At 45.5% G+C, this 20,104-nt stretch overlaps 1 protein-coding gene across 6 annotated transcripts in view; it reads left to right on the forward strand.

The window, feature by feature from the left end:
• Positions 1 to 6,815: 6,815 nt before the first annotated feature.
• Positions 6,816 to 20,104, forward strand: part of TREH (trehalase) — a 33,257-nt gene continuing 19,968 nt past the window's right edge. For 5 of the 6 annotated variants that reach the window (XR_005586696.1, XR_005586697.1, XM_039496576.1 and 2 more), the window contains exons 1-11: positions 8,153 to 8,265; positions 13,094 to 13,194; positions 13,514 to 13,661; positions 14,317 to 14,404; positions 14,590 to 14,690; positions 15,089 to 15,181; positions 15,533 to 15,649; positions 17,239 to 17,361; positions 18,187 to 18,236; positions 19,004 to 19,204; positions 19,826 to 20,043. Coding sequence is in view for 3 of the 6 variants with exons in the window: in XM_039496576.1 (XP_039352510.1) it covers positions 8,153 to 8,265; positions 13,094 to 13,194; positions 13,514 to 13,661; positions 14,317 to 14,404; positions 14,590 to 14,690; positions 15,089 to 15,181; positions 15,533 to 15,649; positions 17,239 to 17,361; positions 18,187 to 18,236; positions 19,004 to 19,204; positions 19,826 to 20,043 (1,353 nt within the window). In the remaining 3 variants the exon portion in view is untranslated. Of the gene's footprint in view, positions 6,836 to 8,152; positions 8,266 to 13,093; positions 13,195 to 13,513; positions 13,662 to 14,316; positions 14,405 to 14,589; positions 14,691 to 15,088; positions 15,182 to 15,532; positions 15,650 to 17,238; positions 17,362 to 18,186; positions 18,237 to 19,003; positions 19,205 to 19,825; positions 20,044 to 20,104 lie in introns of those variants that run through there. The other variant, XR_005586698.1, reaches the window with a different exon arrangement.

Consider the following 20,104-nt stretch of genomic DNA (forward strand, 5'->3'; position numbering starts at 1 on the left):
TCCTCCATCCAAATTTTGCATATGTGTTCTTGCTGTAAGTGTGTGCGCTCCAGGCTGGCCTGAGAAATAAAGCAACAATTGCAGAAGAGGATGTCAATCTTTCTGTAGAGCAGAAGAATTCTACAAGCTCAGCAGCAGTACTGCAGCTGAAGCAAATAGAAGAACAGTGCCACCTGCAAGATAACTTCTTACCTGTTAGCAGGGCTGTCTTGTGTACAAACTGGCTTCTGTTGAAGGTACTAGGCTGGATCGCATTAGCGCTTACTGTGCAGGATACCTATCTCTAACAAATTGCTCATCCAAAATATGTATAGACTTTTTTTTTTAAGTGGGGCAGTAGTTTGAATGATGACCTTGGACTGCAAATTTTAACTAGCCTTCTGAAACCAATGGAAATGTACTAGTGACATATTCAATAACTACAGTGCCTGTTTGTTTGTTTAGCTTAAATAATAGTAAAAAGTCTTGTCTCTGCACAACTCTGTGGGTTTTTGTGCATATTGCAAAACCACTTCATAATTGACAGGCTGCTTAGGAAAGGCATAGGGCTGGGGCAGCACAGGCTGTTGCAAGTCAGGATTTTAGTGTATTGACAGCCATGTGAGGAGGAAATAAAGCACTCCACATAATACCAGTCCTCAGCAGGAAGGGTACATTACCTTCCAAGGCACCTGCCCACAGCCCTGGCTAACCAGTACCTCCATTGCAAATACCAATTTGATTTGAACAATTGATAGTTAATGAATTATGCTGCACCTTTGTATTCAGGCTGGCCCTACCATCCTTATCACAGTTGAGTTTACTGAAGCATTTATCAAATGGATATTCTCTGCTGTGATTATATTATCTGAGGTAATTATAGAGAGGGTGTATAATAAGCCCTAGTTCTTACATAGGGCTTTTATCAGTAAATTTCAAAACCCCTTTCAAAGGCAGTTAGAGGTGAAGTAACTTGCTCAAGGCCACCTAGCAGGCTACTGGCTAATCTGGGAATAGAAACCAGAGCTGTCCACTAGGCAACACTACCTCTTTAGCTGGAAATGTTCTATGCGTGAAATAAGTCCATGAGTCTGACTAGTGTCTTCTGTAAAAATAAGTTATTTTCATTATAATATGGAAGCTCTATAGTTTGGTATTGCTGTGTCCACCTTGCTACCGAAGAGCAGTGTTTTGGTGCCATCTTTTCAAATAACACTTTGCCTTTACCACTCTTCTGTTTTGCTGTAATACTGTACATAGTTCTTGTTTTAAACATCTTCCTAGCAATACAAATGTGACAACTGCCTTGCATAGATAGCATTTGTTAAGAACTCTAATTGTGAATCGTAGGTGAAGCTACTGTAGATTAGTAGTGTTGGGAACTGTTTGGTTAAAAGTAAAATAGCCAACAGGAGTGTCTTCTCAAAGAGCAGGATACCTCTTTAAGGGATATGAGCACCTGGTTTATCAAGGCCACAAAAGCTAGGCCAAGTATCTCTTATCACCTTTCTCCAGAAAGACACCTCAGTTTTAACCTTGCACAAAGAATGCTAGACATACTCTAGTTGAAAAGTGTGGGTTTTTTTGTTCTTTTAATAGGCACTCTAAAGTCTGTTGAATGTTAAGGAAATACGTAAAAATGGGAATTATGTTGATTCCTTCTACAGGTTTCTACTACAGTGGTTAGAACCTTTCTAATTCCTTAAATGCCTAAAGTGGTATAAACTCCTTTTGTGATGGTCATTTGCAAACACTTTGCATTATATATTTGCATATAGATACAATAACTTTCTTATAGCACTGTTACATCTCACTATTCATGTATGAATATAAAATCAAGTGATCTTGTTATAACTGGTTACTACTACAAGAAACTAATTGACTATAGAATGTTTATATTAATTAGGTATCTGGCAGTGCTTAAACTTCCTTACCAACCTCCGAGAAAAGAACCACGTATTCAAGTATTTAGACTATGCTGCCTTTGACCATTTTAAGTTTAGACTCTGTTTAAGAATTACCTAAATTTAAAAAGACTGTTTAAAAGCAGAGCAAATTTTAAATAGAAATGGGTTTGGAGCAATTTGGAACAAATTCAGGTATTAAACCTTGATGAATATCTCCAAATGAACTAAATAGTTGACTGTAAATGGCACTGTTTTCCATCAGAGAGACAAGCAATATGACTAGGATGTTGAAGATTTACAACTTTGCTGTGTATATGTTAGCAGGTTGCATATTCATGAACTGAAGATACTACTAGGCCCATCCTATAAAGGTGTTGAGCCGGTAAAAGTGACAGGAGCTGATATTTGGATCCTGCCAAGCCACTGAAAGAGAGGGGTCTTTCACCTTCATTGAGACTATGGAAGACTCTCTGAATTGAGATACTAATTCAACACACTCCTGTTGATTTCATCTCCAAACAAGCAAAAGGTAAACAAGCCATCACACACCATGGAGAAGAATCAACTCCTTATTCCAGTACTGTTTCTGCAATGTGATGACACCACCAAGACTTCAGCATCATTGGTGAGATGTTTTCAGAAGCACTCCCAAGGAATTAAACTGTTCTTGTAGTAATTTTAATGGTGTATTGAAATTGTATGTTGTAACTTAAAGGACTAATAACTTCAGTTAACACTAGATTGTTCAGCCTGAAAAGTAAGCTAATTGTGGTGAACTAATGTGACTTGCTTTGAATTTAATATTCATTAATTTGCTTGTCTAAGGAGTTGTCCTGAAAGTGATGTGGGTTTATAAGAAATGTTATTTCAGTCAAGTAACTTTTTAAAAGGCTGCTTCTAAGTAATTGAATTACTCATTTCAGTTTCATAGGACTTAGTTAAGATCACTTACCTCTGCCTGTTTGAAATGATTGTGATCCATGATAAACCAAATGGAATCTACCCACCCTTAGGCAAATTATTTTTATCTATAAACTATTTTATCTTGTACATGTAGACGGGGGAAATAATAAACGTTGGTTTTAAGTTACCAAGAGAAGAGAATCCTGACCCAGGGAGGAATCACTCTCCAGAGATTTACAGAGATGACCCATGTTTACTGCTTACTTGTACAGGAAAAGGGAAAAACACAAACATTGTTATAACCTTGCTTGTCTTTGATCATAGTATCCCTAAGGTGTGGTAAGAATCTCAGGTACCTGAAATAGTGCATGGGAGGTTCCATGGAGTGGCATTGGGTCAAATTTTAGTAATGTCTTCTTTTACAGTTCTTAAGACTTTTTTTTTTGTAATTTTAGGGATTAAATTATTTGGCACTTGACAAAACAGCACCTTTTCTATCTCATAAACTAGCTCCTCCACCTTACCAATGTGCAATACTTAATTATGAAACTTGATCAGCTATACTAGGGGCAGTGTTAGCTTTCTGAAATTGGTACAGGCTTCTGGCCATCTGGAATAAAAAATATTCTGTTCATATCAACTGCCTGAAAGGGCTTGATCCCACTTAATGATGTGCTGTTAATTTAAAAAAAAAACACCAAAGAAACCCCCCAGCAACTCAACTTTTGTCTCCTCTGAAGGTGGGTGCTGATGTCTGACATAGGGCAGGCTTATAGGACAGACATCTAATGCCGTAGCCAGCATGTTGGAGGGGGACAGGGTGGAGGTTCTGCCTGCAGAGTAGGCTTCTAAAGGGCTGGCCCGGCTGCACAGCAGCTGGTGTCCCCGCGAGCACTCCTCGAGAGAATGAGCGCCCTCTGATTGGTTATTCGTCCAGGGGCAGCCAGCCAATCAAAACTACGCCACGTAGAGCGCGCGCTCGTTCTCTCCCGTTAGCCACGCAAGCCGACGCTGAGCTGGGGAGGGGTGAAGAGGCGCCCGCCTCTGAGCAACCGGGGCAAGATGGCGGCTCTGCTCCTCCCCGACTCGCTGCCGGGCCCGCGGCCCGCGAGGAGCCCCTGGAGCCGCCCCGGAGGCCTGGGAAGAGCTCCCAGAGGAGCGGAGGTGAGGCCGGGCCGGGCCATGGGCTGCTGAGGGGTGAGAGCTCCTGCAGCCGGGCCCGGTACGTTTGGGGAGCCGGCAGCACCCATCCGGTCTCTCTCTCTTACCTGCCCCGGGGATGGCAGCAATCAAGAGGCAGAGCAAAAGCTCCGCAGTGTTTGTGCACATACACGTGTGGGTAAAAACCTCCCTAAAGCCTCACCCTGTTCGGGCTGGGCACGTTCGCGCACGCTGCAGTCACTGCTCTGCTCGAAGTGTAGATACACCCACAGTCCGTCCGCAGCAGGGAAAGGGGCGCTGAACTTGCTGGAGTAGTTTAGGGGCTTGGGGAGAGGATGTTCTTTGCATCCAAGCATTTCCTGAGTGCTGCAAGGCACGGGTCGCTGTGTTTTTACTGCCTGTTATGTGTGGGTGTGTATCGCTCTGAAGAGGACTGTCAGGAGCAGCCTGCCTTAGAATAGCTTGATGCAGAGTATTCTTCTTAGTTTAAAAAAAATCTCAGTGCAGCCGAGGTTTAAAAAGAAAGATTCCCCATTCTGTTGAAATGCACATCCCTCTCTACAAGTAGCTGCCAGAATTTGTGGGAGGACCAGAAGGGAAGTGACTTTTGTCTTCATATAACTAGCACTGATGTAAAATCTCTCCTGACTGTTAGTGACATAAAATGAAGCAGCAGTGATCTTAAAATGCCATTCTAAATGTAGGGTGGGAGGGGAAAGGATAGGGATAACTACTTGCCAAATGGAAAATGTCAAGAGGGAGGGAGGGAGATTTGTATCTTCCAGTGATATTGGCAAAAGTGATAATTTAAAATAATGATGGACTTAATGAGCTGGAGAGTTTGGGGGTGGCACAGACACACCATCTGGAGCCTTTGTTGCCAAAATCCAGGGTAAGGATGTTAAGGACCAAAAGTTGTCCCCATTTGAGGCTGTTTGGTAGCTTTTATGAAACAAATTGGTAGGTCTCAATCAAGTTGCTAGAAGACAGGTCTCTATTTTGTCCCTCTTGTACTAACTGGCCCCTTGTGAGGGCAACGCCTAGCTGGGTCTAGGACAGTGGTTCCCAAACTTTAACAATCTATGACCCCCTTTCACTAAAATGTTGTGTCTCACGAACTCGCTCTTAAAAATGAATATTTCCAGGGATTTTCTCCTTTACCTAAGTTTAAATGATAAAAGCAGTGATCTTGGAAATATATTTTTGACATGCTTATTACACACTATTTATTATTATCATTACAGTATTTTTACTACATTATGAAAATGGCAACACTCTTCCAAGATCTCACTTTCGTAGCTTGTATCACTCTGAATAAGCCTGTTATAAAACAAGGCTCCTATGTTTCATCAAGGAGTATCAGATGTGAAATAGCATGAAGTTATTTAAGAAGCCAACTCAGAGTTCCTCCTACACAAGCATTCAGGTCTTGAGCAGTCCAGGCAAACAACACACATTACAACAAAGCTTAAACTCGTTCTTCATAATAATTAAAAAAACAATACTAGCTACCTATTTAATTTTAAAAACAGCAAAAAATATCCACCTCCCTTTCTATTTCTTATAAGGAGTCTTGAAGTTTAAATCTCTTCAGTGTGATAGATATGCTTGCTTTGATCTGCTTAGCTTTTGAAAGTCCAGGGGCTCCAGGCTGCTCGGGTTGCCTAGGGACAGCTCTGTCCACCATTAGGGAATTTTTTCCCGAGAACCCCCTGTAACATTTTGCAAACCCCCAGGGGTTTACGAATCCCAGTTTGGGAATCACTGGTCTAGGAGATGGAACTCCCTTATTGGGGGTTCCTCCAGGTCAAGCTGGAGGCATGCTGGCAGTGCATGGGGTGGAAGCCTGCCTTACTGCCCGTGCTGTGTGGAGTGGGTTAATACTAAAGTCAGTCTCCAGGGTTGGTAAGCAGGCATCTTTAATCAGCACTAAACTCAGATCTTTAAAACAAACAAGACTCTTGGGGGAGCTTGTTGCAAAGTGAAGTTGCGCCCTGCATATTCATAAAATCTTAGGGGAAATGCGAGAGACCCACGTGGTAAAAGGACTTAGTTCGATTGTTGCCTGGGCTATGAAGAACATTGATGGTTCTTCGGGTACCCAGGTTTGAGAATCACCTTGTTACTTCCCTGGCTCTAGCATGAGGGACATTTGCTTGTGCTTAACTGATTGTCAGCTCCCTGATACCGCTAGTCTATTAGCCACCCAAGCACACACCTCTGGGCTATGCCAATCGTTACTTTGCCTTACAGGTTAACAATAGGTTCATCCCAGTCCCTGAGCCCCTTTGAAGTATTTACTGCAGTATCCAGGCCCTTATTCACTGAAGACTCTCAGAAATACGAGGTCTGCTATCCTCAATGGAACAGTGTACATACCATCCTGTGTGAGTCAATTTAGGATCAGCACCTGACTTAATATCACAGCACTTGTATATCTTTATAGTGAAAACAACAGTAAGTTTATTATCAAGGACTACAGATTCAGGAGACAGTAAAGATATTGGGAACAAAAGGTTACATATAAATACAAATTACATGATTTCTAGAGACTAAACTTAAGTAGTTAATTAACCTGTGTTCTAAATAAGTTTCTCACCCAAAGACTTTTGCAGCATCTTCAACCAAGGTTGAAGGAGAGTCTGTAAACACACTTCCTGTTTACTTCCTAGGTGCAGGGTAAGGGAGGTATAACCATCCCATGGATTGTTTTTCAAGTGGGCTGCTGACTTCACATTTCTTCAAACGTTTGTATATAAAGGGACATCATTGTGTTGGTTTACAATGCTTAATTTACATCCAACAGAGATATTGATAAACATCTTTTGTCTGAAAGAAAACTTGTTTCTCTCCCTCTGCTGGTGACGCCTGCATTCTTAGATCAGGTATCAAGGTATTTCCAGTATATATACATAACTCCATATATGGTATCTGTATGTACATTTCACAATGATATTAATGATCAGTGTGACCCTGGCTTTTATTTAAGATTTCACATGATGTTCTTCGGTGAATCAGAATTAGGACATTTCTATAACCACCTTGCCAGTTAGCTTTAAGAGGTTCTTGGGTCTTGTCCCTCCCTTCTCACATTTATCTCCAGACTTCTCCTTGTCCAGATCTATTCTGCCCCCAACAATCTTCTATTCGTTGAACTTTTTGAAACTTTGCACTTTTAGAGAGAGGTAAGCGACTCTGTATACACAATTTTTCAGAAGGACAGTAGAGTTGAGGTCTGTTGTTTCTCCCCTCTATATGTTGTTTATCTTAAAACATTTTTGCTGTTAACAAGCATGTTATCTCTGGAGACACAAATCCACAATTTGAGAACTGCAAAACTAAACATCTCTCATGGTATCTTCTAGACTGAGCACTGAGTCCCATTAAGTAGATAAAAAGATTAACCTAAATAATCTATACAGAAGCCCCTGGAATCCCATAAGATTGGATTCCTAATCCATGAACTACTGGAACTCTTTTACAAAAGTTTTCTTAAACATTACATGAATATATTGTCTCAAACTATAGAATTAGAATTTATCATTTCTATTCCATGTTGAGAGTTTTTTCCTCAAAAAGCATTTTATCAAAAAATCCAATTTAAATTAAAAAATCTGATTTTTTTTTTTATAATTGATTTTTATCTACCCTGGTTCCTTCCGTTTCCCCTATCCATCCATGGGTCAATCCTCCCTCCCTCCCTGCTCTTTTCCTTTTCTGGCCTTCCCTGTGCCCTCATGAGGTGCCTGATGTTGGAGCCTGGAATACAAGTCCCTTCACACAGACCCTTTTCTGTAGTGTACAGTGTACTTGGACATGTTCTGTTGCTGAACTCTCTTCCTTTCCTCCCATCCTCACCCCATGATGGGGTGCACTACTGCCATATGGTGCCATAAGAGCCCCTGGAGCTACCCCACCCTGCGCCAGAGACTTGAACTGTTATCAGTAGGTTAATATCAATAAAGACAGAGTTTTCAGGCTATGTGTGTCTGAGAGTTAAAGCTACTGTAAATAGTTCCAAATAATTGTCTTTGCCAAGGATTGTAGAAGCAGACACACCTCTTGAAATCTAATGCTAGCCTCCCCTTAATGCATGCAGTTTATCTCAGACTTTGCTTCATAGACCTTTGCACAGGTGCAATCTGGTGCAACTAACTTACTGATTCAGCAGAAGAGCAAACACTTCATTCTTCTCCTCTCAAATGGCTTGCTCTGCAAGGATTTTGGTGACAGCCTGGTGCTTTTTTGTTGGCATCTCTGTTTCTGTGCCAGGATGGCAAGAACTGGTCTATGGGCTCCCACCTCCTTGTGAGAGGTAACTACTTCCTGGGTCCATGGGGGGTTGGTGGGTCTCCTGGTGACTGATCTTGGGGCAGGGACATAATCTAATTATTTTGCCAATAAAGTGTCCTGTGCTGTGCTATACAAGTAATAGCTGTTTAGATGCACAGTGCTGGTAGAAGATTGGGAAGCAATAAGAATATGTTGCGAGTGACATGTAAGGGGTGTGTGTGTGTGTGTGTGTGTGTGTGTACACTTTCTAAGATCTTTACTCCTTTCCCCTCCCCTCCCTAGCCCTCCTAGGGGCCCTTCTCCTTCCCTCTGCTGGTGTGCATGATCCATCCCTCCCCTGCTCCCCTCTGCCTCTGTTTTGATTGTTAGCTCTGCTGGGTTGTATAGTTCTGTTTGTACAGAGCCCAGCATTGTGGGGCCCTAATCTCAGCTGGGCCTCAAGCACTATAGTAATATACAAAATAACTCTGAAAGGTGCTAGATTGACAGGTGGAGAATGCTCAATATCCTATAGCACTCACCTGTGTCAAGTAGTTTTGTGTAAATGCAAGGGTTCTGTAGGCTGAGTTCTGAAGGGAGTAGGGAAAGGATGGTGCAGTGGATAAGGCGCTAGCCTGGGCCATCAGAGACCTGGGTTCAGTTTCCCCAGGCTCCCTTTGTAACCGTGGGCAAGTCTCTGTGCTTAAGTTCCCTAGCTATGACATGGGGATAATAGCACTGCCATACCTCACAGGGGTGTTGTGATAAATGCATGACAGTGAGGTGCACAGATACTGCAGTGGTGAGAATAATATAAGATAGGGAGTCAATGAGCAGAGATCTGGTTACTGAAACTACACTTTTGTGCCAGTAACTCTGCAGCATCCCTGTGCTATGAAATTCAAATCTTGAATGGCTAAGGTGGCTTAATTTTAGCATAGTCTATTGAGCTTTTGTTGCCGGATTGTTTCAAAGCCAGTTTGAAGCTGCTAAAAAGGGTGGTCCTTCTCTCCTCCTGCTGCTTGTTGTTAGAGAAGTTCTCATTGCAGGAAGGGTTAGGATCTATTGGCTAGGTCAGGAGCCTTATACGAGGAACCCTTAGATTCTGCCCTTGGTCACTTTTCCTCTCTATTTCTTGACTTCCTCTGTAATGTGATTTGAGGCCTTTGGATGGAAAGCACTGTATCAGTTTATCATCTTTATGGCTAGGGTAACAAGCATCCCATTTTAATTTACCCTCTCCTGTTTGGAAAGAGTGATTGGGCCCCAATGGATGAGGTTTAAATACGTGTGGGCGCCGGGGGTGGGGGGGGGTTTAAAAAATTGAAAACAATTGACATAATTTCTGTGGGTGTAAAATAAATATAGCTTGAGGAACAAAAGAGTAGGTGAAACTCAAGCCCAGATGCTGTAGGAATTGGATCAAGAGAGGAGAGTGCTGGTCATACACTCTGGGGTAGCATATTTGTGGGAAGAGGGAGCAGCAGAAGCAGAACTGTGGTAGGCTGGAATCTAGCTTGCAATTTGTAACTTTGTGAATTGACCACATTTATAATACAGAAGCAGAATACTTGGTGTTTTAATTGGGCCTATTTCATAAAGCTGAAAACAATTATGAGCCAAATCAGCTGGGAGGAAGAATTTAATCAGAAGCATGTGAATGATATTTGGGAATCATTTAAGAACACCTTAGATGCCCCAAAAGCCACAATCCTACAATTGAGGAAGAAGGCCATAATGGTTTAAAAAAACCAACCTGACCTGTTTTAGAGGGAAAGTGAAGGCATCTATTAAAATATATATAGCAAATGGAAGAAAAGGGAAGTTGATAGTGTAAAAAAAGAAATCAGAAGTTAGGAATTGTGGAAAACTGATAAGAGAAATAAACGGACACAAAGAGGAATCTATAGCTAGCAGAGTTAAGGACAATAAGGAGTCTTTAAAATACATTAGGAACAAAAAGAATCCTGACAATGGTGTTGGTCCATTACTAGATGGAAATGGTAGAATTGTTAATAATAATAATGTAGAAAAGTCAGAGGTGTTTAAATATTTCTGTTCTATAATGCGGGGTGCGGGGGACAGATAGTATAGTGATAGTTTCATTATATGGAGGTGATGTTTTTCATTCCACTAGTATCTCTGAAAGATGTTAAACAGAAGCTACTAAAGTTGGACATTTTTAAATGAGCAGGTCCAAATAACTTGCATCCAAGAGTTTTAAAAGAGATGGGTGAGGAGCATGCTCAGACAGGCCATTCATCTGGTTTTAAACAGGACAACCCTGCTTTTCAAAGGTTTGTCACCCATCTGGTACTGAGACAAAATCAGATGTATTGGACAGGGGATGCTGTTTTGAAAACCATACTGCCCTGATTCCTCTGCTGTGACCTTGCACACATGGTGCCTGCATGGTCAAGTCGGGAGGAGTGGGGTCACACAGGTGGGGTTAGGCCAGTGAAAGAAAACAGAAGTAAGGAAATAGGTTAACAGTTGACAAAGCATGAATGCACAAATGGCCTTGTAAATAATACATAGCTAGTAGATAAAGAAATAGTAGCAAGAGGGGTATGTGATAAGCTTGCAGCTTTGCTTACTAGCACACTTTATAGTGTGTGGACAGCTTGTGATCTCTACAGGGATTGGTTCACAAAACAACCGTGAAGTATGTGATGCAATGTAGAATGTAATGCCCATGTGTCAGTGTGCTTTAGAATATGAATATAATCTGATTTATAATTATGTACTTTGGAGTTGTTATGCTCCCTAACCCACTCCCTACACCTGAGCCTGATCACCTTAGGGACAGCTTTATGAAATGCCAATAAAGAAACCTTAGTGACGAGTCCTGATTCAATCCAAGGTTTTGTATGCCAGAAAGCTGGATAAAATGTTCTCCTTGAACTGGACGAGGTGTTCTGGATAAGGCTAGTGGATAAGGCCTCGGCGGGAATCCCAACATTAAGTAAAGCTTTAATTTTAGCAACATTTCCTTGTTCCCTTTTCCTTTAGCTGGGAAGTTTTTAGAAGGAAAAATCCTGTTTGGCAGTTTCTTAGATGGCATCAAAGATGGTAATAACATCTCGTTTACCCAAAAGGACAGTTAGTTGAGATGGGCTACAGCTGCTGCTGTTGCTGTTAAAGTCTGAGCTCATTTTATCTCAGGCATTTTCTGGGATTCAGCTGGAAGTGATGGGGTGGTGATGTCCTCTAGAGTCTTCTCTTTGGCCCGGTCAAGTCAAGACATCCCCCAGGATTAGGACGAAGAAGGTACAGTATCCCAGAAGGGGGTGGGGATGGCAGCCGTGAAAGGCTGCCCCATCCATTCTTTCCTCAAGAACTCAAAAATGGAGTGATGGGTGGAATAGCCTATCCCCTTATTGTTTGTTCACTAGTAGGGCTAATATCCAACACACCAATTTTGATTGATTAATTTTTGGTTCTACATCTCCTGTTTTTTACCAGGTGTGATTTCAGCACAATCCTGGAGTTATATCATTAGGCCTTTTTGTTTAGATTAGTTCAGTCAGTCTCCCCTTCCATACCTTTTCCCATAAACATTTGTTCAAGGTTAATGTGACACTTTATGAACTTTCATATACTTTTTACTGTTGAGCTCACAATTAGAATAAATGTGTAAGCCCGATCATCACATTAGGATCATGCTCTTAGTGGTTGTTCAGGGTGCCTCTGACTTTCTGCTACTTCTGTGTCTCTCTTGTGTCTGTGTGGAAGAGAAACACACCACTATACCAAACAATCCACAGCAAAGCCCCTCACCCACATTGAATGGTGTCACGAGTCTGTGTTTTAATTTGAGGCCCCTATTGTTTCTTAAGTTTATTTTGAATGAAGTTTACACTTGCCAGTTTTAAAGTAATTTAACCCAACCTATAATAATAATCTTCTCTCTCATTTCAGTCTGATTACTCTGCGCAAAGTCTTTCAGCTTCCTGTACTGTTTGTATAGGTTAAAACAAACAAACAGGAAAATGTGATAGAACAATCCCAGAGAGTGGCAGGGAGTTGAAGGCAGGACGTGGAAGTACTTTAAACCCTAATTAACATTGATAGGGTTCCAAGTAGACAGTGTCCCTTCAAACACAGCTGGGGTAGTGCCTGACTGGTGTATATTGCCTGCCCTTCCATGTCACAGAGCCATGCTCTAGCCAGGCACTTTTACAGGTCTGTTATGTGGTTCTGTAAATAGTTATAACATGTTTTGGTCCTGTTTGTCAGGTGAGACCAAGTCATAATTGATTTTGCAGTGTAAATGGTCTCTTAGGCACCATCCATGCCTAAGAGTTAAGGAACCACATTTAAACTCCTACAGATTAGTGGGTTTAACAGGACTTGGCTGGCTGACTGTGTAACTGGTTACTTGCCCCTTTTCCCCTCCCTCCCCTCCAGTTGAACACAGTTTGGTGCGGTGTGTGTGTGTGTGGACTGGCCCCTGCCTTAAGGCTCCAGCATGTCTGGGTTGCTGTCCGTGCTAACAAGCCTGTATCATGCTGCAGTTAATGAAGCAGGTTGTATCTAGCAGAAATAAGCTAGTTGCTTCCTGAGGAATTGGCTGGACCACATGGGTTGGAACAGGGGTTCTCAAACTGGGGGTCGGGACCCCTCAGGGGGTCGCAAGGTTATTACATGAGGGGTCGCGAGCTGTCAGCCTCCATATCAAATCCCGCTTTGCCTCCAGCATTTATAATGGTGTTAAATATATAAAAACATGTTTTTAATCGATAAGGTGGGTGGCAGTCAGAGGCTTGCTATGTGAAAGGGGTCACCAGTACAAAAGTGAGAACCACTGGGTTAGAACATGCCTGGGTATGTCTGAATTTCACTTTTTTTTTTTTCCTCTCTCTTCTCAGCTACATTTACTGCACTGGGGACCTCCTGAAGCAGGTCCAGCTGGCCAGGCTCTTCTCTGATGACAAACACTTTGTTGACATGCCGTTGCGGGAGTCTCCAGGTCAGCAATGGCAGTATGGCTAGGGCTACAGAGCTGTTGTGTTTACTCTTTTCCCTCCTGCCAGACACCTGCAGTCTAACCCCACACCCGCCTGTTGGTGCAAGCTGGGCCCTGGGCCCATCTCACCACAGTCATACAGGATGATTGGGAATTCTGGTACTAATGCACAGGTGTATTAGTGGGAATAGTGGCACTGTGGCCTGGTACATACTACACCAAGTAGTCACTGTGCCTTCACCATTCATGGTCCCCTTGTTAGCAGATTCGGCAGAACCTCAGCCAAGGCCGTAGACAGTGAAGGCTGTTTTCTTTTTCCCAGAACTAGTTCTGAAGAAGTTTCAGCAGCTAGTGAATGTGACTCCAGGGGGGATATTGTCCAAAGAGCAGCTGCAACAGTTTGTGAGCTCATCCTTCAGTGACCCTGGACAGGAGTTTGAGCAATGGGAACCTCAGGACTGGATGAGCAGGTACAAAATAGAACCCAAAGGGGCCCTTGCAAGAGTGAGTTCAGCATGATCAGCCTCAGCCCTGGTGATGGGAGTAAGGGAGCCAGACTGCACTGTGCTGGCCTATGTTGTCCCGCTCTGGAGGCAGGGGTTGACTACAGCTTTCTTGGGAAGTGATGAATTTGTTTTTAGTACCTGGGAGATGTGGTAGCTGTAATCAGTGCTCCCCATTCACAGTGCTGCCAATGTACCTCACCCTGACGTGCAGCCTCCCTCCTTTTTCGTCTCTGCCAATGCCCCTCCATCCTGACCTGCAGATCTTGCTGATAGTCAGGTCTTTGGCTTGGCTTTAGCAGAGGCTGCCAGTTGTGATGAAATGAACTAGAACATGAGATGGGTGTTAGCCTGAAAAACCAAATATACCTCCAAATCCATCTGTGATCTACTGAGGATTGAAGCTTAGGTCTCTAGAGCTAAATTGCTAATTTAGCCACATTCTGACTTATGCACTCCGGGGAGTGGGAGCCAAGAAGGGTGCTGTGACCCAAAGATTGCTGCACTATATCAGGCAGTGTATGTCACATGCAGTTTCTGGAAGCAACCCTTGCCTGTGGTGACTAGGTGCTTGGTTGTGGTTGTCTCCTCTCTTGAGTATGTTTCCTTCTTTATCTTCCAGCCCCCAGATTTTAGCCAAGATTTCTGACCAGGAACTCCAGGCATGGGCATCGGATCTGAATGCCAAGTGGAAATCCCTAGGGAGAAAGGTAGAGAAATGCGGGTGGGGGGGTGACCCTGATTCTGTGCACTGTGTTTGGAAAGAATGCAAGTGTGGTGAAGATTCGGCCCAGGCTAGTTGTGGGAGCTGGAGGAGGGGCGACTGGCTCAGGGAGCTGGGAGTTGTGGGAAAGGGTCGTGGGGAGTGGTGACCAACTTGGATCATCTTTTTCAGATCAAAGATGACGTTAGGACTCGGCCGACGCTTTACTCTCAGATTTATGTGCCGCACCCTCTGATGGTGCCCGGTGGCAGGTTCATTGAATATTACTACTGGTGAGTAACAACTGGTGTGTTGGAGCCTTGTCCTGGTTACACCTCGAACTGACTTTGCTGCAGCCACAGCTTGAACCCTGGCTCTGCCTCATGCCGGTTGAGCTGGTGAATTTTTGCTGAGCCTGGCTGTCACTGGCACTGTTCTCCTGGCCAATATACATGGGGGTTGTTTCAAATAATTGTACTTGTTGAAACGATGTGACAAGCTGTCCTGTCACACACTAGGTGCGGCCATGACTGAAAGGTGTGGGTGCAGACACACTGTCCTCAGCCCTGGCCTCAATCCCAATGCTTGGCAGAGTGGGTGTGAGCATGGACCATCTTACATTTGGTTCATGCAGGGCCACAAGCCCAAAGCATCTGGTATCGCTTGTGCAGCTGCTTCTTTTGTGCTGCAGGGATTCCTACTGGGTGATCGAAGGGCTGCTCCTCTCTGAAATGGCAGCCACGGCCAAGGGGATGATACAGAACTTCCTGTACCTGGTGGAAAGGTGAGACCCTGACCTAAAGCACTTAGAGAGAGGAGGCTGGCTGGAGGCTCGTTACCTTCCTCCCTCAACTCTGAAGCCACTCCTTCCCTGTCCAAGCATGAGGAGCTGAGCAAGTGACACAGCCATGGCTCTGGCAGTGCCCTCTGCTGAGAGGGTGTCACTTTGAGGATGCTTGAGCGGGGACCGTTGTCATGAGGGGCATACGTCATCTTGTCCTCCAACTTTTGCCATCTCCTCACAGTTGCAGGGCCCTGCTCCGAATGCAGTGTGGGAAGTGGGGAGGCTTCTGCAGGGCCCTTCATCTTCCTCCCCTGGGATTGTGTAACACATGGTCTCTCCCCTGATGGGCAGGTATGGGCACATCCCGAATGGAGGGCGAGTCTATTACCTACGCCGGAGCCAGCCACCTTTCCTCACTCTGATGATGGATGCCTACCTGGCCCATGCCAATGACACAGACTTTCTCAGGTGGGCATGAGGTTCTGCTAGGCATCACCAGTACCCTGTATGTCCTAGGGAGCAGGGGTGGATTCTCCTTACCTCTTCCCCCATCCCCCATGGCTGGGGCCAATCCCTTGAGCTCTCCCTCAGGATCAGGTCCAGATGGCTGCAGAGGACATGGGTTGGCACTCTGTGTGACGGGTTAGATCACAGAAACACCCTTGGGAGCTGCCAAATGATATGCCAAGACTACCTCTGCTCCTGTTTTCCCTGCCAGCTCAGGACTCCAGCACCCTGTCTTGCTGAGCCAGACACTCCCATCTGCTCCAGCAAAGACCCAGGGTCTGAATTACTTGCCCCAAACTGCAGGTTTACCTGAAAGCAGCTAACAGGAGTGTTCCTGTCTTTAACACTCAGATGCCCAACTCCCAATGGGGTCTAAACCCAAATAAATCCGTTTTACCCTGTATAAAGCTTATGCAAGGTAAACTCATAAATTGTTCGCCCCATACAACACTGATAGAGATGCACACTTGTTTGCTCCCCCAGGTATTAATAGATACTGAGTTAATTAATAAGTAAAAAGTGATTTTATTAAATACAGAAAGTAGGATTTAAGTGGTTCCAAGTAGTAACAAACAGAACAATGTAAGTCATCAAGCAAAATAAAATAGAATGCGCAAATCTATGTTTAATCAAACTGAATACAGATAATCTCACCCTCAGAGATGCTTCAATAAGTTTTTTTCCTCAGACTGGACCCCATTAATGGCCCACACTTTGCATAATTACAATAGGCCCTCAGAGTTATATTTCATATTTCTAGTTTCAGATACAAGAGTGTTACATTTATCCAAATAGGATGATCACGCTCAGTAGATTATAAGCTTTGTAACGATACCTTAAAAGAGACCTTTTGCATGAAGCATATTCCAGTTACATTATATTCACTCATTAGCATATTTTTATAAAATCATATAGGCTGTATCGTCACACCCTGTAACCTAAGGTGATAAAGCTCCCCCGTCTCCTATGGCACCAATGAGGATCTTGCATAGCAGTGAGGGTGGGCACTGTCTGCATGTGCAGACAGGATGGGACTTGGAGTGGCCATGATTCTGTCCATTGGGTGCTCCATACTCCAGGTGTCTGTGACTCTTACCCCACCCCCTTTTCACAATAGGCAGAGCCCCCTCCCTGGGTGCACACATGCCCCTGCATATGCCCTCTCCTCCTCTGAGATTTCCAAGCACACCCCAGGTCCCCATAAGCCTGGCTAGTCTGAGCAAGAGCCCATCGCTGTAATATTGGGTACAGCATTGCCACATGAGCCATCTACTGACTGGTCCCAGGGCCAGCGTGGTCTGCACTCTGCTTGGCCAGCATGTGTTGGAGGCAGCAGGAGCATTGCTCCAGGTCATGGTCTGTGCTGTGTATGCCCTTCAAAGCATACACCGAGCAACACCCACTGGGAAGTTCCCTGGAGTGGTTCATTCCCTACTGGGCTTCCTGTCCCCCCCAGTTCCTGGGCAGACCCATGACTGGGTGATTTGTTCCTCATGGAAAGAGACTGCTCCGTGAGGAGACACTGACCATGCCTGTGGTCTGATTCCCAGGGAGAATATCCATCTGCTGGAGGTAGAGTACGAGTTCTGGCAGAGGAATCGCTCTGTGAGCATCACAGTTGGGGACAGGAATCACACTCTGAACTACTACAACGTCCAGATCGGGGAGCCCAGGTACCATCCGAACAAACGCCGTCTAATGGAGTTACACTAGAGGAGGAGTCAGGACTCCTGGGTTCTATTCCCAGCTCTGCCACTTACTGTGTGGCTTTGGGCAAGTGACTCACTGCCCCTTCCATGCCTCAGTTTCCCCAGCAACAGAGGGGGATAATCCTTCCTCCCACCCCCTCTTTTGGGGGCTATTGCACATGCAGGTCTCTAGCAAAGCTCTACAGTGGCACTGAGTATGTTCTACAGACCATTCCCCGTCCTCTGTGATGGAGACAGGTGCTGATGGACATGGCTGTGTTGTCTCTTCCCAATCCTGTCCTGTGATAGGACATTGACATCCCAGTGCAGAGTGGGCTGTCCTTCTCCAGCCCCTGCAGAAAACAAGCTGCTGCACAGAGCCGCGCCTGTCCCAGAGCATGCACAGGCAAGACCTGCAGCTGCGGGCAAAGGTCTGGCCTCCTGTTACCCTGAGGAATGTGTCCCTTGGAGACTTGGGGGTCCACTGGGCAGACAGCTCTAGGAGGCACTCTCAAGCCCAGCACATGGGTTGCTGGTTGAGATCTGGAACTGCTGAAGGTGAAGCAGCTGCCCTCAATGTCCGACAGGGTCATCACGCTGCAGTGCCTGGCAGCTGGTCCTCGTAGGACCACTGGTAGGATTTCACCCACAACCTCAGCTTCTGGCTTCCCCTGTGCGGAACCGCTGTGAGACCTGGCTCTGCATGCCAGGCATCTGAGCCTTTGCCTGCTTAGGGCAAGGAAATGACTAAGAACTGGACTGACCTGGTGATCTCTCTGTCTCCCAATCCCTGTCCACCCGCCCCTGCAGACCAGAGTCCTACAGCAAAGACTGGGAGTTGGCAAGTGATTTAAATGAAGGTAAAGAGAGATTTCTGTGATGACAGATGCTGTCCCTCTAATGCCCACTAGAACACAGCAGCCTGTGCTGCTCTTCACTGACTGCACCTAAATGTGGGCACCCATGTGCCAGGGGGAGATTTCTGAGAGCTGGGATGGGGCTTGGATATGGAATTCCCATCTGTGGGAGGTGAGGCCATGGCACAGATGTGGTGGCATTGGGGGTTAGGTTCCTTTTGGCCATGGCATCTTGTGATCACTTCTGGAGCTCTCTGGACAGAATCCTGGTGTCCTTCCTGGGAAGCTGGGTGGTGGGATCATGCCCACCAGATAGTTTCACTCTCCTTGGACTGCCTGGGTTCAGGCTTCTACATGATTCAGCCAGGGAAACATCATGTGTCAATTCTCCAGGACAGGATTTGTTGGGGCTCCCCAGGCTTTGTGCTCTAACAGTTCCTTCTTTCTAAGGAGCCTTGGGATGGAGCTAAGGAAGTGTGATAGAAGCTGCTTAACCCCTGCTCCAGCTGAACCAGCATGGCCCTTATATCTGTGCTTGGGGCTCAGTGCTCTGGCCTAGGGTCCCTGCTCTAACAGAGGCTTCTATCCTCATTGCCCCAGTCTGGGAACCTGGTTCCAGCTGCACTGACATACATCCCATCAGAACCTGTGTTCAGGCCCCAGATCCCTTCTCTGCTCTTTCCTGCCAGTGGTCACCCTGGGCAGAGGTACTAAATCTTCTGCCACAGGGGACATTGAGTAGTATCTGTGCCAGTCTGTGTGTCTTGCAGATGCCAGGCAGGAGCTCTGGGCAGAGCTAAAATCAGCAGCAGAGTCAGGGTGGGACTTTTCCTCTCGCTGGTTCCTCTCCTGGCCTTCCTCACTCCCTGCGACACTGAAGGATACCAAAGCCAGGGCTGTAGTGCCAGTGGATCTGAATGCCTTTCTGTGCAAGACCGAGCACCTGCTGGCTTCATTCTACAGGATACTGGGTAAAGAGCCTGTTGGGAAGTGCCTCCCGTGGAGATACTGATGCCTGTTGAATCTCTTTCCCCCCGCCCCCCATGAGTCAGGGACACAAGATGCTGTTATTGGGGCAACAGCATCCTGTAGCATTGCTGCCCACAGAGCAGCTTGGGTAAACAGCAGTGTGGCCTAGTGGCATCTTCCCACAAGTGGGAGCAGGAAGCAGTTTAACTCTTCTCTTGCCCCAGGTAAAGCCACTTTGCTGCTAACTTCATTTATTTCTGTGTTTGTTTAATTCTCAGGTGCTGGGAGCCTAGGGAGGGCATCAGGTGTGTAGGGGATGGGCATTGTAGGGATCAGTTTTGTCTAGGGCACCTGCCTTTCCCCGTCCTGTGGCTGTGTCAGCAAATAGGAGCTGGAAGACTGTAGCTGACTCTGCATGAGCTGGAGTGGGTTTCAGCTTCCTCCCCCTCTAATACTGAGCAAAGGCCACAGGCCGTGCTGTTCAGAGTGCCCTGGGACTAGAGTCTGCAGTGAGCGCTGCCAGAGGCCACAGCAAACATTGAGGCTGCCTTGTGCTGCAGTTAATCTGTGGATGCTCTGCAAACCCCTCACTAGTGTAATCAGCCATTTTCTCTCTCTCGCAGGAAACACCACCAAGGCTGCCCAGTTCCAGGCTGCTCTGCAGCGCAGGCTCGAGGCTGTCCAAGCTGTCTTCTGGAATGAGGCTGCTGGAGTCTGGCTGGACTTCAACCTCCTGAAGAAGCAGCCAAACCCAGCCTTCTTCCCCTCCAACCTGGCACCCCTGTGGACGGACTGCTTCTCAGACCAGGCTGCAGCTGAGAGGGCAGTGCGGTACTTAGAGGTGAGCTGGGTTCATGTGAGTAAGAGTCCTCACCTCAACAGACCAGTGTCTCCATTAGCCC

This window comes from Mauremys reevesii, linkage group 12 (assembly GCF_016161935.1).
Source record: "Mauremys reevesii isolate NIE-2019 linkage group 12, ASM1616193v1, whole genome shotgun sequence".
Classification (NCBI taxonomy): Eukaryota; Metazoa; Chordata; order Testudines; family Geoemydidae; genus Mauremys; species Mauremys reevesii.